Genomic DNA, 15,535 nt, shown 5'->3' with positions numbered 1-15,535 from the left:
GGTATTAAAAGAACAAAAAAATTCTTAGTTATTTTAAGAACAAAAAATTCGAATATCAAGGATTTTCTTTGGTCGTAATATTTTAAATTTTATTATTAATTTCACTAGACACAAGATACAGATACTGATGGTAGGACCTCTTGTGAGTGCGCGCGGGTAGGTACCACCACCATGCCTATTTCTGCCGTGAGCAGTAATGCGTTTCGGCTTGAAGGGGGGGGGGGGGGCAGCCGTTGTAACTATACTTGAGACCTTAGATCTTATATCTCTAGGTGAGTGGCGCATTTACGTTGTAGGTGTCTATGGGCTGTGAGCTCGTCCACTCATCTAAGCAATAAAAAAAATAGGTAGACAAGAGCATTAATAGACTAACCGATAGCTAAATTTTTATTTGCTGTAAGATTTGAACCCTAATATCTGACTGGATACGAATAGATCGGGTATCTTTCTTGCTAGGTCACGATTGCATTCGATCCAGAATAAGATCCTAACATTCTTCCTTAATTGTAGCACACTTGGTACAGAAATCTAAACGATATGTCAATATTTAGAAGTGTAAAATGACGTAGGGTACATTGTAAATTAACAAGGGTAGATACCGATATCTTGTTCTTTTCTGCTGCAAATCAGTCACGTGTTCCGCTTTGGAGGACGAGACAGCAAATACAAATGAGATTTTGACCTCATGTGCCAAGGTGGCAGTCGCGTTGCTGACGCCGATGGGCTCCGATAATTGCCCAAAACCAGCTTCGCCATCACCCTACTATGCGCTATTAATATAAGGATTTGTATTGATTGTATTTCTTTAGCCATATCTATTGTCAATTCCTACCTTGATATGTAATTTTCGGCAGTATTGACGTGGTTGATGTTTAGGGGTGAGGTAACCACTTATGATTGGGTGGGCCGTGAGTTCGTTAAAAAGAAACAAACATTTACAAAAGTTATGTTATGTAAGTTAAGTAAATATAATAAATTGGATCTTCTGATCAGATATAAATGTAGTGATTAATGATAGCAATGATTTAGCACGATCATCGTGCCAATCACATTCAACAAGAGAATTGAAAAAATAAGTAAACATTGTGTTTGTTTACTTGAAGCAACCTTTGACCGCCAATACCTACCGGTATTGCGACTAATGTGTGATGTTAATTCTATATACAGGATGTTTGTCAGACAATACATTTATTTATAGACTTGCCATTTTTCATTTCAATCATTGACTAGTGCTCACGTTTCACAACACGTGCATGAATATATTCTTATTACATTAAGATCTTAATGCTTATGAGACAGGTAGTAGTGTAAAAATGACACGTGATACGTTTTCAGAGTTGACTAGATAAATAGTATCCGCTTCTCTCTATATTTTTTACTGTATGTTCTACGGGGAGTGCTCTGAGGAATTGTTTGAGATGATTCCATCATCTCGTTTTTACCATCGTGCCGCCCGCCACCGGAATAGAGTTCATCCATACTACCCGGAGCCACTGCGTTCATCCAAATTTCGTTTCCAGAGATCTTTTTTGCCACGTATTATTCGACTATGGAATGAACTCCCCTCTACGGTGTTTCCCGAGCGCTATGACATATCCTTTTTCAAACGAGGCTTGTGGAGAGCACTTAATGGTAGGCAGCGGCTTGGCTCTGCCCCTGGCATAGCCGAAGTCCATGGGCGACTGTAACCACTCACTATCAGATGGGCCGTATGCTCGTCTGCCTACAAGTGCAATAAAAAAAGGATATGAAATTAATTTAACGCCAAATTTTACAACCCCCTGTAGTTTTCGATACGCTTATGCTAATTGAGACGGTTTGGCTAGTGTTACATCGACCAGGTACTTAAAATGGTATGAGCTGAGATACATAATTCAGTTTGTCGTTAAATTTAATAGCAAATCTTACAAGCACTTACAATGATGAAACTTAACATAGTTGTTATAGTGAACATTCTATGTGCACTTTTGCTTGAGGTGAGTTATAAGTTGGATACACACATTCATATCGCGTAAGTTGATTAAATTTAGCCTATTTTAAACGAACAAGCTCACACAAGTATTACGTGTCTAATTGGTACGCGAGTCCAGCTGTCACCTTAATTAGTAAAAATACACTTACTCCGACATGACGGAGAAGTACATGATTTATTTTTGTGGAAGCGTCGAAAGCGTTTTTAAGCGTTGAAAGCGTTTTTACTGGTGGTAGGACCTCTTGTGAGTCCGCACGGGTAGGTACCACCACCCCGCCTATTTCTGCCGTGAAGCAGTAATGTGTTTCGGTTTGAAGGGTGGGGTAGCCGTTGTAACTATACTGACACCTTAGAACTTATATCTCAAGGTGGGTGGCGCATTTACGTCATAGATGTCTTTGGGCTGTGAGCTCGACCACCCATATATGCAATTAAAAAAAACACAAGTCATTCACAACTACATAGATCTATCGCAAATTGAAATACACGAATACTTGAAGCAGTTCTTAAGATTGCCATGATCAAAAACTGGCTAATACACATTACTCTGAGTAATTTTGATAAAAAAAAAACCTAAACGTATCTTCAATTCGGATTTAAAACTAATTAAATTTTCACAAAAACGTGATCAAGGAAGCGGCATGTAATGACGGTGTTTGCCAAAAAAGTAGCAATTTAGCAGATTGGATGATGATATTAGGGAAGTGCCCGGATCAATCCGGATAAAGCTCGCCAGGGACTTACTAAAATGTAAAATGTTTGATAGCCCTATATCGGAGAACAAGACTCGGAGGGCTTTTCCGGGCAACGGACGCAGTTAATATTTCAACGGTCATTAAACGAAAAACAATTGACAATTAATGAAAATTGCCAGGTTTTTTTTAAAATATAGAAAGCTTAGTAAAATTTCTTGCATCAGTCGGCTAATATCAATAATCTTTATGAGATTCTGAACAGATAGAATATAATTTATTGCGCAGCTTAGTTTACTGGTATGTATATTGAGAAGTTACTGGTAGTAGGACCTTTTGTGAGTCCGCACGGGTAGGTACCACCACCCCCCATATTTCTATCGTGAGGCAGTAATGCGTTTCGGTTTGAAGGGCCGTTGTAACTATACTGAGACCTTAGAACTTATATCTCAAGGTGGGTGGCGCATTTACGTTGTAGTTGTCCATGGGCTCCAGTAACCACTTAACACTAGGTGGGCTGTGAGCTCGTCCACCCTTCTATGCAATAAAATAAAATATTGTAGAATGGTACAGCATGTAATATGATACAAGATATTAAAATTCAGCTGAGAAGTAAACTTAAGTGGTTACTCTATTGCTTTACCGCAAGCCAAATGTTGCTAAGAATATGAATATCTAGTGACGTCATTAATAGCTATAATATGCTCATAGTCTGGTGTTAAATTAAAACAATGTTAACTTCCTCGAGCTAGCCTTAGTACGTTGACATCCCAGACCCAATGCAGAACGAAGGAGGCGGCGAGACTTCGTAAGAGAGAGAAAGAAAGAGCTACATCATGACCACGAACGCTCTGTCCAGACTGAAACGACGTAAAAGAAGAAATCCATTATCTATTTATTAATGTTGATAAGCTTCACTGATTCGGAACAGATTTTAACTTCAGGTTTTGGACCCATTTCTCATTACTTCCTTTAAACTCACAAAACAATCAGCCGAATCGCCTATTCGTATCGTCATCTTCTTTTTTTGGTCCCCTGATCGTTACGCATACATTACGCCGCCGAGGTCAGCCTTGCGATTCTATAAAATTCAAACAACTTATTAAATAAATAAATAAATAAAATAAAATAAATAAACAAGAACTCGCATCTCACTACGAAATTCTCCATCACTTCGCATTCGCAATAGAATGACCTTGATTTGTGGCGTGACGTGGCGTGATATAGTCCGCCGGAAGATTCTGAAATCCCACAGAGGTCGCGATCCTCAGCATTGAGGATTTACGACAGAAGGAGGAGGATCATTACACGTTGCAATTCCATCTTTGAGTCATTCGGCTATATTTGATACCAGCGTTGATTGCTTCGAAAGAGAAGCATAACTTCTGTTCAAAAGAGAAAACATACATTGATAAAATAGAATCATTGCAAACAAGATTTTTAAAATTACTCGTAAATAAAAAGACAAAGAATCAATGTAAAGAAGATTACTCTAAACTATATAAAATTTTACCGGCTAGCCTGAAACATAAATATCTTCTACTTGTAAACAGTCTGGAACGCATTCTGGCGGCCCGCATCATTCAGCATCTGGTCAGGGTGGGACCCGATCTGTCGGCGGAGCAGTATGGCTTCCGAGAGGGCCGCTCAACAGTAGACGCGATCCTTCGCGTGCGGGCCCTCTCGGAGGAGGCCGTCTCCAGGGGTGGGGTGGCTTTGGCGGTGTCGCTCGACATCGCCAATGCGTTTAACACCCTGCCCTGGTCCGTGATAGGGGGGGCGCTGGAACGACATGGAGTGCCTCCCTACCTCCGCCGGCTGGTGGGTTCCTACTTGGAGGACAGATCGGTCACGTGTACCGGACACGGTGGGATCCTGCACCGGTTCCCGGTCGTGCGCGGTGTTCCACAGGGGTCGGTGCTCGGCCCTCTTTTGTGGAATATCGGGTATGACTGGGTGCTAAGGGGTGCCCTCCTCCCGGGCTTGAGCGTAATCTGTTACGCAGACGACACGTTAGTCGTGGCCCGGGGGGGGAGTTTTGCTGAGTCTGCCCGTCTTGCTACCGCTGGGGTGGCGCATGTCGTCGGCAAAATCAGGAGATTGGGCCTCGACGTGGCGCTCAGTAAATCCGAGGCCATGTGGTTCCACAGGCCCCGGAGAGTGCCACCTGTCGATGCCCATATCGTGGTTGGAGGCGTCCGTATCGGGGTCGGGGTGCAGTTGAAGTACCTCGGCCTCATCCTGGACAGTCGTTGGACCTTCCGTGCTCACTTTCAGAACCTGGTCCCTCGTTTGTTGGGGGTGGCCGGCGCGTTAAGCCGGCTTCTGCCCAACGTCGGGGGGCCTGACCAGGTGACGCGCCGTCTCTATACGGGGGTGGTGCGATCAATGGCCCTATACGGGGCACCTGTGTGGGGCCAGTCCCTGGCCGCGGGGGTGGCGAAGCTGCTGCAACGGCCGCAACGCACCATCGCGGTCAGGGTCATCCGTGGTTATCGCACCATCTCCTTTGAGGCGGCGTGTGTACTGGCTGGGACGCCGCCTTGGATTCTGGAAGCGGAGGCGCTCGCTGCTGACTATCAGTGGCGGGCTGACCTTCGTGCCCGGGGCGTGGCGCGTCCCAGCCCCTGTGTGGTCAGAGCGCGGAGGGCCCAATCTCGGCGGTCCGTGCTGGAGTCATGGTCCAGACGGCTGGCTGATCCTTCGGCCGGTCGTAGGACCGTCGAGGCGATTCGCCCGGTCCTTGTGGATTGGGTGAATCGTGACAGAGGACGCCTCACTTTCCGGCTCACGCAGGTGCTCACTGGGCATGGTTGCTTCGGTGAGTTCCTGCACCGGATCGGAGCCGAGCCGACGGCAGAGTGCCACCGTTGTGGTTGCGACTTGGACACGGCGGAGCACACGCTCGTTGCCTGCCCCGCATGGGAGGGGTGGCGCCGTGTCCTCGTCGCAAAAACAGGAAACGACTTGTCGTTGCCGAGTGTCGTGGCATCGATGCTCGGCGACGACGAGTCGTGGAAGGCGATGCTCGACTTCTGCGAGTGCACCATCTCGCAGAAGGAGGCGGCGGGGCGCGTGAGAGACGCACAATCCCGCCGCCGTCGAGCGGGGGCCAGGGAGGCGGATCTCGCCCAAGCCCTGGCCCTCTAAGTGTTTCGGGTCCCCCTCACATGTCGGTCTGGGGACCGGCGAGGGGGCCTAAGAAGACGACGTGCAAGCTGCTCTGCACGCGTTTTACGCAAGAGCATCCGGGTGATGGAAGGCCGGCTATCCTCGACTCACGCTGGTTCTGGTCCAGCGGGGTATTCCGTAGGATAGCTCACTCTAACCGGCGCCATCTAGGCGGGCTTCGGATAGCCTGCCGACCGAGAGGGCTGGTGGTCGTGGCGCCGACGACCGCCGGTCCGGCGTCCCGAGGGGGAGGGTGATGGGAGAGATGTGCTCCGCACTAAACGCTTCACTTTCCCCCCTCTGCCTCTTCATGAGTTCTGTCTCATGCGAGGTTTGGACGTTGGTTGTTGAGCGACAGGAGGTGAGACTCTGACATGCCCCGCCCTCCATCCCCAGTGGAGGGCGGAAGTCCGGCGATTTCCTCCTGAAAAAAAAAAAAAAAAAAAAAAAAAAAAAAAAAAAAAAAAAAAAAAAAAAAAAATTGTAAACAGTCATAGTAAACAAGATTGTTTAACTAATTTAGTGCAACATAAAACTGGCACAAGGTCAATGTCTAAAGGTAAATTTGAAATACCCATGGTACAAAATTACTATGGAGATAGAATGTTAAAAAAACGAGTTCCATACTTACTCAATAGTTTACCCGAGCACAGTTGTTTTCCTACCTAAGCTGATGAAAGCTTTGAGAGGCTATATCAGCGTCGCCTTAACTAGTAGGTGAGCTCACGGGGCTCAAACCTGATGACGTTGCTAACACGAACCCTAGCAAGAGCCGTGCTTCGCAGAATTTACCACCGGATCGGAAACGCGACCCACTGAGAAGATCCGGCGAGAAACTCAGTGGGCTGTGTCTGAGGTTTAATTTACTCGTCGAGCCCTTCGTCGCAAGCGACGGGTTCGACGAGAACGGTGACTGGTGCTTGAGGTACCTAAAAGCACCGTTAGTGGATCGCGAGGATCCGAAATGACGTAGTAGAGGACATAAGACGTGAACCTATACTTGCTAAATTTAAAAGTTTATTAAAAAAACACTTGTTAAATACGTTGTAACCATTTATGTAAATTAATTGTATTAATATAATCTAATTTAATAATTTATAAGCTATGTTTATATAAAGCGAGTTACCTGCAGTCAAACTGCGTAAGCAGTTTTGCCGGGCATGGTTTAAATGAAAGTGTAACTTTTTATGAAAAAATATATTACATATACACATACATACATACATACATACATTGGAAGGCATTGGAGAAGGTCTATGTCCAGCAGTGGGTAGATAAAGGCTTATGATCATGATGATGATGATGATGATACATACACACATTGTCCGACGATATTAGGGAACTCCTTAGAGCTAAGAACGCCTCGATACGCGCCTACGACAGGTATCCTACCGCGGAAAATCGTTTTCGAATGCGTGCCCTACAACGCGACGTAAAGTCTCGCATCGCCGAAGTCCGAGATGCCAGATGGTCTGATTTCTTAGAAGGACTCGCACCCTCCCATAGGTCTTACTACCGCTTAGCTCGTACTCTCAAATCGGATACGGTAGTAACTATGCCCCCCCTCGTAGGCCCCTCAGGCCGACTCGCGGCGTTCGATGATGACGAAAAAGCAGAGCTGCTGGCCGATACATTGCAAACCCAGTGCACGCCCAGCACTCAATCCGTGGACCCTGTTCATGTAGAATTAATAGACAGTGAGGTAGAACGCAGAGCCTCCTTGCCACCATCGGATGCGTTACCACCCGTCACCCCGATAGAAGTTAAAGACTTGATCAAAGACCTACGTCCTCGCAAGGCTCCCGGTTCCGACGGTATATCTAACCGCGTTATTAAACTTCTACCCGTCCAACTCATCGTGATGTTGGCATCTATTTTCAATGCCGCTATGGCGAACTGTATCTTTCCCGCGGTGTGGAAAGAAGCGGACGTTATCGTCATACATAAACCCGGTAAACCAAAAAATCATCCGACGAGCTATCGACCCATTTAGCTTTATTCGCTGACGACACGACTGTTTACTATTCTAGTAGAAATAAGTCCCTAATCGCGAAGAAGCTTCAGAGCGCAGCCCTAGCCCTAGGACAGTGGTTCCGAAAATGGCGCATAGACATCAACCCAGCGAAAAGTACTGCGGTGCTATTTCAGAGGGGAAGCTCCACACGAATTTCCTCCCGGATTAGGAGGAGGAATCTCACACCCCCGATTACTCTCTTTAGACAACCCATACCCTGGGCCAGGAAGGTCAAGTACCTGGGCGTTACCCTGGATGCATCGATGACATTCCGCCCGCATATAAAATCAGTCCGTGACCGTGCCGCGTTTATTCTCGGTAGACTTTACCCCATGATCTGTAAGCGGAGTAAAATGTCCCTTCGGAACAAGGTGACACTTTACAAAACTTGCATAAGGCCCGTCATGACTTACGCGAGTGTGGTGTTCGCTCACGCGGCCCGCACACACATATACACCCTCCAATCTCTACAATCCCGCTTTTGCAGGTTAGCCGTCGGAGCTCCGTGGTTCGTGAGGAACGTTGACCTACACGACGACCTGGGCCTCGAATCAATTCGGAAATACATGAAGTCAGCGTCGGAACGATACTTCGATAAGGCTATGCGTCATGATAATCGCCTTATCGTTGCCGCCGCTGACTACTCCCCGAATCCTGATCATGCAGGAGCCAGTCACCGTCGACGCCCTAGACACGTCCTTACGGATCCATCAGATCCAATAACCTTTGCATTAGATGCCTTCAGCTCTAATACTAGGGGCAGGCTTAGGGACCCCGGTAACCGTACTCGTCGAACTCGACAAAGAGGTCGACGTGCAACCTAACCCATGCATCAGCCCGCTGAGTTTCTCGCCGGATCTTCTCAGCGGGTCGCGATTCCGATCCGGTAGTAGATTCATTCGCGAAACAATTGCTCTTGAGTTGTTAGGTCTCCTTCGGAGACGCTCGGGCAGTTGTTAGCAAATCCCACCCCTCTTGGCTGAGCCTTTGCTCGCCCACCTGTCCTGGTGAAACTGGAAAGGCCTTCGGGCCACCAGTAAACTCTCAATCATAAAAAAAAAAAAAAAAAAAAAAAAAAAACCTACACACATTATTACAAGCAGCATGTAGCACTGTGAAGGATTTCATTGTGTCCGTTTTCAGGTAAACGGAGCGTACGTGGTGAAGAGAGACACACCATCGACCCCCCCGAATATATTTGAATCATTTCAAACAAACATGGACATGTTCAGGAAGTGCTTGGATTTAACGCTGGCCAAATCGGTGGACGATGTTAACGTGCATCAACTGAAACCTGTCTTTAATGTTATCGGTGATCAGATTAATAGATTTTCTAAAGCGGTGAGTTCTGTAATTTTTTTATTGCTTTGATGGGTGGACGAGCTCACAGCCCACCTGGTGTTAAATGGTCACTGGAGCTCATAGACATCTACAACGTAAATGCGCCACCCACCTTGAGACACAAGTTCCAAGGTCTCAGTATAGTTAGACCGGCTGCCCCGCCCTTCAAACCGAAACGCATTGCTGCTTCACGGCAGAAATAGGCGGGGTGGTGCGGACTCATGAGAGATCCTACCACCAGTTTTTATTCAGGTATTCTGTTTATTTACTGCTAACAGCTGTGCGATATACGATACTTTGGGTTTTTTGTTTTTACAATACGAAAGCATCACACAGAGATTTAGAAGTATTACATTGTTACTGCTGAAAACAATTGCTTAATATAAACATATTGCAATTTATTTATTTTTTAAATATATTCATTTTCAGTTCGAAGATTTGACCGCGAAAAGTACTACAACACAGGAATCGATTTGGGCGTAGACAGTTTCAATTCAGTGTACTTTGGTTATAGAATTCTCGTTTTGATAATAAAATGTATTTGTAAATGGCACTGCGGATTTTATTTGAATGTTTAAAACAATAAAATTAAAATAGTAAAATTAATTTAATTAACATAAACAACTTAAATACTGACACCCACCTCGAGATCTTAATGGTCTAAAAATGTCAATAGATCCCAATTTTTACAGTACAATGGTTGACCGCTGGGGCTGGCTGGCTAAAGGCTGCTTCAAACCTAAACGAATTACAGCAGAAATAAGCTAGGTAGTGCTTGCTACCGATCCGTGTGTGCTCTGACTACCACCAGTAATTACACATATTAAAATTTTTGTGGGTTTGATTTGTATTACACGATGTTACTCCTTCACCGTTGAAGTCAATCGAGAACATTTTTGATATACGTATTTCATTTAAAAAATGGATATCTGACTGCGTAATTCGACAATCCCATTGCTCGATACGATTTTACCAGGTTTGTTAAGCCTTTAGGCAATGTTAATTTAATTTTTTTTTCTGATTATAGCTGGTTACCGCAGAACTAAAACGTCAGAACGTCAATGCCTTCACCCACCTCGAGACATGATATCGAAGTTTCAACTGTATTGTACATATATATAAGCCGCTATTCCGCCCATCAAACCTAAATTAAAGACTGATTCGCGGCAGAAATAGGCCAGACGTTGGTACGTCTCGGTACAGGTTTTACAATACGCCCTACCAAAAGTGAATGCCGGTTGGCGACCGAAAAACGCTCAAGTAATAATCAGGGGCCTTTGACCTCACGTATCAATCTATACTAATATTATAAAGAGGAAAGATTTGTTTGTTTCGAATAGGCTCCGAAACTACTGGACCGATTTGAAAATTTATTTTTCCATTAGAAGCCGATATTGTCCCTGATGAACATAGGCTACTTTTTTTAATTTTTTTTTAATTTTTTTTTTGCTTGTGTTTTAATGTTTCCGAAGCGAAGCGAGGGCGGGTCGCTAGTGTAGATATAAAATCTAATTGATTCAATACACCAAGGAGCAACAAGAAATTAATTAAAAAAAAAAACCCTGTATTATAATCAATAAAGTGAAGTATGAAATATTCTGAATGTTCTTGATGTTTTATTTAATACGTGCCAACAATTACGTATGTGAGTAACTTTAAATTTGTACCTTTTTTTTTGTAAAACTTTAGGAAAATTTCCGTCAATCTTTTCTAATAGATGGTAATATTTGCTGTTCTAATCTACTATTTATTTTTCAATTGCTGTGGGTGATGAGGTCGTGTAAACAAAAACAAATTGTTATCAGCGCTTTAGGGTTCTCGGAAACGCTAATTAACGGTTTCTCGTTTATTAATTAGATCACATTATCTTATTATACTGACAAATAAGTTAACGAGCTCTGTTAACATAAAGAGGGCTACGGCACAGAAAGAGCCAGTGGTGATTCTGTAGCCGATTCGTGAAGACGTTCTCAAATATCCAAAATGAACAAGCTGCTGATTATCTTGTTGGCTATCTGCCTCGCCAATGTAAGTAGTTTTATTTCAATTTCCATTTTTGTTATAATTTTTTTTTGTTTTTTTTTTTTAAGCTTAGATGGGTGTGGTGTTAAGTTGTTACTGGAGCCCAAAGACATCTACAGCGTTAATGTGCCACCCACCTTGAGATATAAGTTTTAAGGTCTCAAGTATAGTTACAACGGCTACCCCGCTCTTCAAACCGAAACGCATTACTGCTTCACGGCAGAAATAGGCGGGGTGGTTTTACGTTCCCGTGCGGACTCACTAGAGGTCCTACCATAAGTGTAAACTAAAACTCACCATAACTAAAACTCATTTATACCTTATTGCCGTAATTCTTCATAGAAAACCGAACGATATATTTCCGTATATAAAACTACTGTTTCTGTAAATAACAGTAGTCAAGTTCATTTCGTCGTTATAAATAAGCCGACGTTTTGAATACATAAAATTTCGACTTAATAAAATTTTCGTGTTCACGAAATCAATACATGAAAATGGATCATTTTTATCTCTAGCTGTACCCACGACTGCGTTTGCCTAGATTTATATATATTTTAACTTGTTGAAATGTAAGCTGTATCTCTCTGTTGCTCGTGAATACGATAACATTAAACGATTCTTATTTTGGTCTCAAATCAACTTAGGTTTTTTTTAATATCGTACGATGAGGTTGAGGTGACGACCGATGACTGCTGAGAATTACCTCTGCGGCATATAATATAATTATTTTAATATTGTAATTAAATTTTAGGATCATTTTAAAATCATTTTTGATGCGCATTACAAAATTTAGTTTAAAACTTCACACGTTCACAGTTAATGTTGTGGTTTCAATCTATTTCATTATTCTATTGGAGTCTAGTAGGGCTTATGAACCAAAGTTGTATGATTACCATGACCCGTAGAAATTACAACGTTAATACCGCCACTCGCTTTGAGACAAAACCGAAATTGTAACGGTTTTATATCGTTTACTTGCTGTGAAATATTAATGAAATAAAATGATGCTCAGCCCCTAAAATAGATTTTGTGGATAAACTGACAGCTAAATGCGGCATAATAAGTATCCAACTGCTTATAATATTAGATGACCAATAATGTTTTTATCAACATTTATTCTGCAGAAATGAGCTATACGTGCTATTTATAACGTGCACTCAAAGGAATCTCTGAGGGAGAAATTTAAAGAAATTAAAGTTCTCACTATGCCATCCCAGTACATTTTTGAAAATTTGATGTATTTTCGTAAACATACATCAAATTTGAAATTGAGTTTCCTAAAAAGTCTGACTTAAAAAATACTAGGAACAAACACAAGCTTGTTGTGCCGATGAGTAGGTTACATAAGATACGAAATTCATTCGGGTGTTTGTCTGTGCGCCTGTACAACAAAATCCCACAAAATGTTCGGAGCCTACATATACATAGGTTTAAGAAAACTATTAAAGAAAATCTGTGCAATAAAGCTTACTATAAAGTCAATGATTATCTAGAAGATTGCACAAAGTGGGAATGAATTGTTCGCTCCGGGCATTTCAATATTGGAATAATTGTTACGTTATAATATCTATTGTAAAAATGATTATTTAAATAAAACTAATATTTAAAAAAAAAAGACATGCCCGCTGACTTTCTTGCCAGTTCTTCTCAGGACCGAAGCTAGTTTTTGTGAATTGGCGGTAGTTCTTTTTGACGTTCAACAAGTATGTACTTTCATTTATGTTGAATAAAAAAAAATGATTTGAACAGGTGCATGCATTCGTCAAACGAGATGCTCCTAAAGAAGACAATAGCCTAAATACGCTGGCTGAGAGTGCGAAGAAAACAATTGAGGAATTGAGGGAAAAAGTTGAATCCGCCTTGGCCCCGGAGACTGTTAAGAAAAACTTTGGCACGATGGTAGACAGCTTCAACGAATTTGTAAGTATTTTACGATAATAATACGAATCGCGTGACATAATAGATAGTAGATAAGAACAGGAAAAAGTGAAATGAATTCGAATTCTTTAGAATAATTCCAAATTTTCTAATTAAATATCTAATCAGCATGCTATAAGAAGTTTCCGTCACCATTCTTAGCCACGTTAATTACACGATACAGGCTTCTCTCCTAATGAAATTATCTAAGAAAAAAGCTCCGAAGGCAGTAAAATGTGTACAAAATTTGCGCAGTTACCGATACTAGGGCAGTAGACTACCTACCTATATCCTACTTATTACGGTCGCAAAGTAATCACACGTTCAACAAAAGAAAGAAATGGAACGACTGTGGCGTTTTTTTTATTGCTTAGATGGGTGGACGAGCTCGCATCCCACCTGATGTTAAGTGGTTACTGCAGCCCATAGACTTCTACAACGTAAATGCGCCACCCACTTTGAGATATAAGTTCTAAGGTCTCAAGTATAGTTACAACGGCTGCCCCGCCCTTCGAACCGAAACGCATTACTGCTTCACGGCAGAAATAGACAGGGTGGTGGTACTTACCCGCGCGGACTCTCAAGAGGTCCTACCACCAGTAATTACGCAAATTATAATTTTTCGGGTTTGATTTTTATTGCATGATGTTATTCCTTCAGCGTGGAAGTCAATCGTGAACATTTGTCGAGTGTATTTCATTACAAAAATTGGTACATTACATAAAATAGACGACAAATGAACGAACTGACTCTTCACTTCTGTTGTGTTCCTTCAACTCGCGTATAGCTTTCGTGCCAATCGGGCGTAACACCCTTATCAAAAAATATGTGGTGTCGTGGGACACCGGATAGGAACGAAGTTCCTTATTATAAAAATAATAATTTTAAGTTCTATTCGAGGTATATAGAAAAGAAAACTAGAGGTTTCTCAACAACCCACGGTCATTCGGTAACGTGCGAACTTGTGGTACACTTCATTCACGGTTGTTTGCATAAGAGTTAGTGTATAGCGCAAACGAACGCTCTAAGATCGTGGTCAAGGAGTGATAAAAAAATATGTTATTTTTTGTACGTTATCACAAAGTTAAGTCGCACACTGTGTGCATTACTAATAAAATATCTTACGTTACGGACGTTTTTTCCCGGTTAGGGTACCGCATCGTCCGCATCGTCCCATAAGGAATTTCGTTCCAATAAAAGTAGCATGTAAATAGATATTTCGTATCTGCATAGCGTAAATGAAATTATACTGATCAGTGGTTGCCGTCAGCAGTGGATCGACATTGTTAACATGATACAAACGTGGCTGGTGAATTAGTAAGTGGAAACGCATTTTTTTTTATCATGTTTTTTGTTTGTTTGCAGTATAAAAATCTGAAGCCCGCGGAAGCACCGAAAGCCTGAGAAGTAATTTTTTAGTATCTAAGTACATAACCCCAAATATATCGAATGTAATAATGTTCTCGACATTATTGAATAAAAGTTTTCTATGAAAAATCTTCGTTTCACTATTTCCTTATGAAAAATTACACTTTACAATTTCGAATCTCATATCTCTACTATCGTTTGTCACGGACGTTAGTGCACGAAAACCGTAAAGCAATAATATATAACATTTTTAATATATTATTTATTTATATAATATATTATTTATAAAATTTAGTATACAGGGAATTTCGGGGGCGATAAATCGATTTAGCTACGATTTATTTTCAGAAAATGTTGTTTTATTCGTGTTTTCAATAATCAACTGTTCCCGACATCTATTGGCGAATATTAATACTATTTTTCTGAATTGAGGGTAACTAACCACTTTAAAGACACAACAAGATGGCGTTATCAAAAAAAAAACCGAGCAAAGATCGGTTATCATCTAGCAATATAACAATATTTATAATTATAATTATATATTTATAATTATTATAATAATAATAATACATTTTTTTTATTGTTACGCGAGATTAAGTCGTTAGAGTAGTTTTGATTATGTCTCTCGCGAAAACCGACGGAAATATTACCACACCACATCAACTGTCAGTCAAGACAATACAGTTTTCTTTTCTATCTGAAAATATAAATGCTTTATTCTGCATATCTATTGATGGCGACTTTTGGTGTTAGCAATAAAAAAATGGAAATAATCGTTGTTTTATTTTGCAAACGCAACTATACTGCAAATTTAACATATAAGAATTCTAAATCTGGAGGTGTCAATAAAAGTCAAACGACTTTTCAATCATAGGGCGAATAGTAGTTAGAATAAAATATGTCATGCTGCTTTACTGGTAATTAACCAGAGCGCATATATCTTCCGCAAAGAAGTCATGGCTTTTGGTATATTGAGTTGTTCAACATAGTTGAAACTTTACCCTCGTGTCTCAAGGTGATTGGCAGCATTCATGGCAT

General features: G+C 41.8%; 2 protein-coding genes across 5 annotated transcripts in view; one reads left to right on the top strand and one right to left on the bottom strand.

The window, feature by feature from the left end:
- Positions 1-15,535, bottom strand: part of LOC101741207 (suppressor of lurcher protein 1) — a 338,026-nt gene that overhangs the window by 81,047 nt on the left and 241,444 nt on the right. The gene's annotated exons all lie outside the window — the stretch shown is intronic.
- LOC101739396 (uncharacterized) lies at positions 1,825-14,626 on the top strand. 4 transcript variants are annotated; one of them, XR_009973401.1, is made up of 6 exons: positions 1,858-1,976; positions 8,993-9,190; positions 9,620-10,835; positions 11,048-11,218; positions 12,962-13,132; positions 14,495-14,626. XR_009973401.1 is itself a non-coding variant. In XM_004925623.5 (3 exons), exons 1-3 carry the CDS (start codon positions 1,920-1,922, stop codon positions 9,671-9,673), a joined length of 309 nt encoding a protein of 102 aa, XP_004925680.1. In that variant the 5' UTR covers positions 1,858-1,919; the 3' UTR covers positions 9,674-9,743. The 4 variants fall into 4 exon arrangements, 1 of the variants encoding a protein (XP_004925680.1); XR_009973402.1 differs by having other exon boundaries at positions 1,825-1,976; positions 9,620-11,218; XR_009973403.1 differs by having other exon boundaries at positions 1,861-2,011; positions 9,620-11,218.

Source organism: Bombyx mori, chromosome 6 (genome assembly GCF_030269925.1).
Source record: "Bombyx mori chromosome 6, ASM3026992v2".
NCBI classification, from domain to species: domain Eukaryota; kingdom Metazoa; phylum Arthropoda; class Insecta; order Lepidoptera; family Bombycidae; genus Bombyx; species Bombyx mori.
Note: the sequence above shows the minus strand (reverse complement) of the source record. Positions and strands in the feature narration are given on the sequence as shown.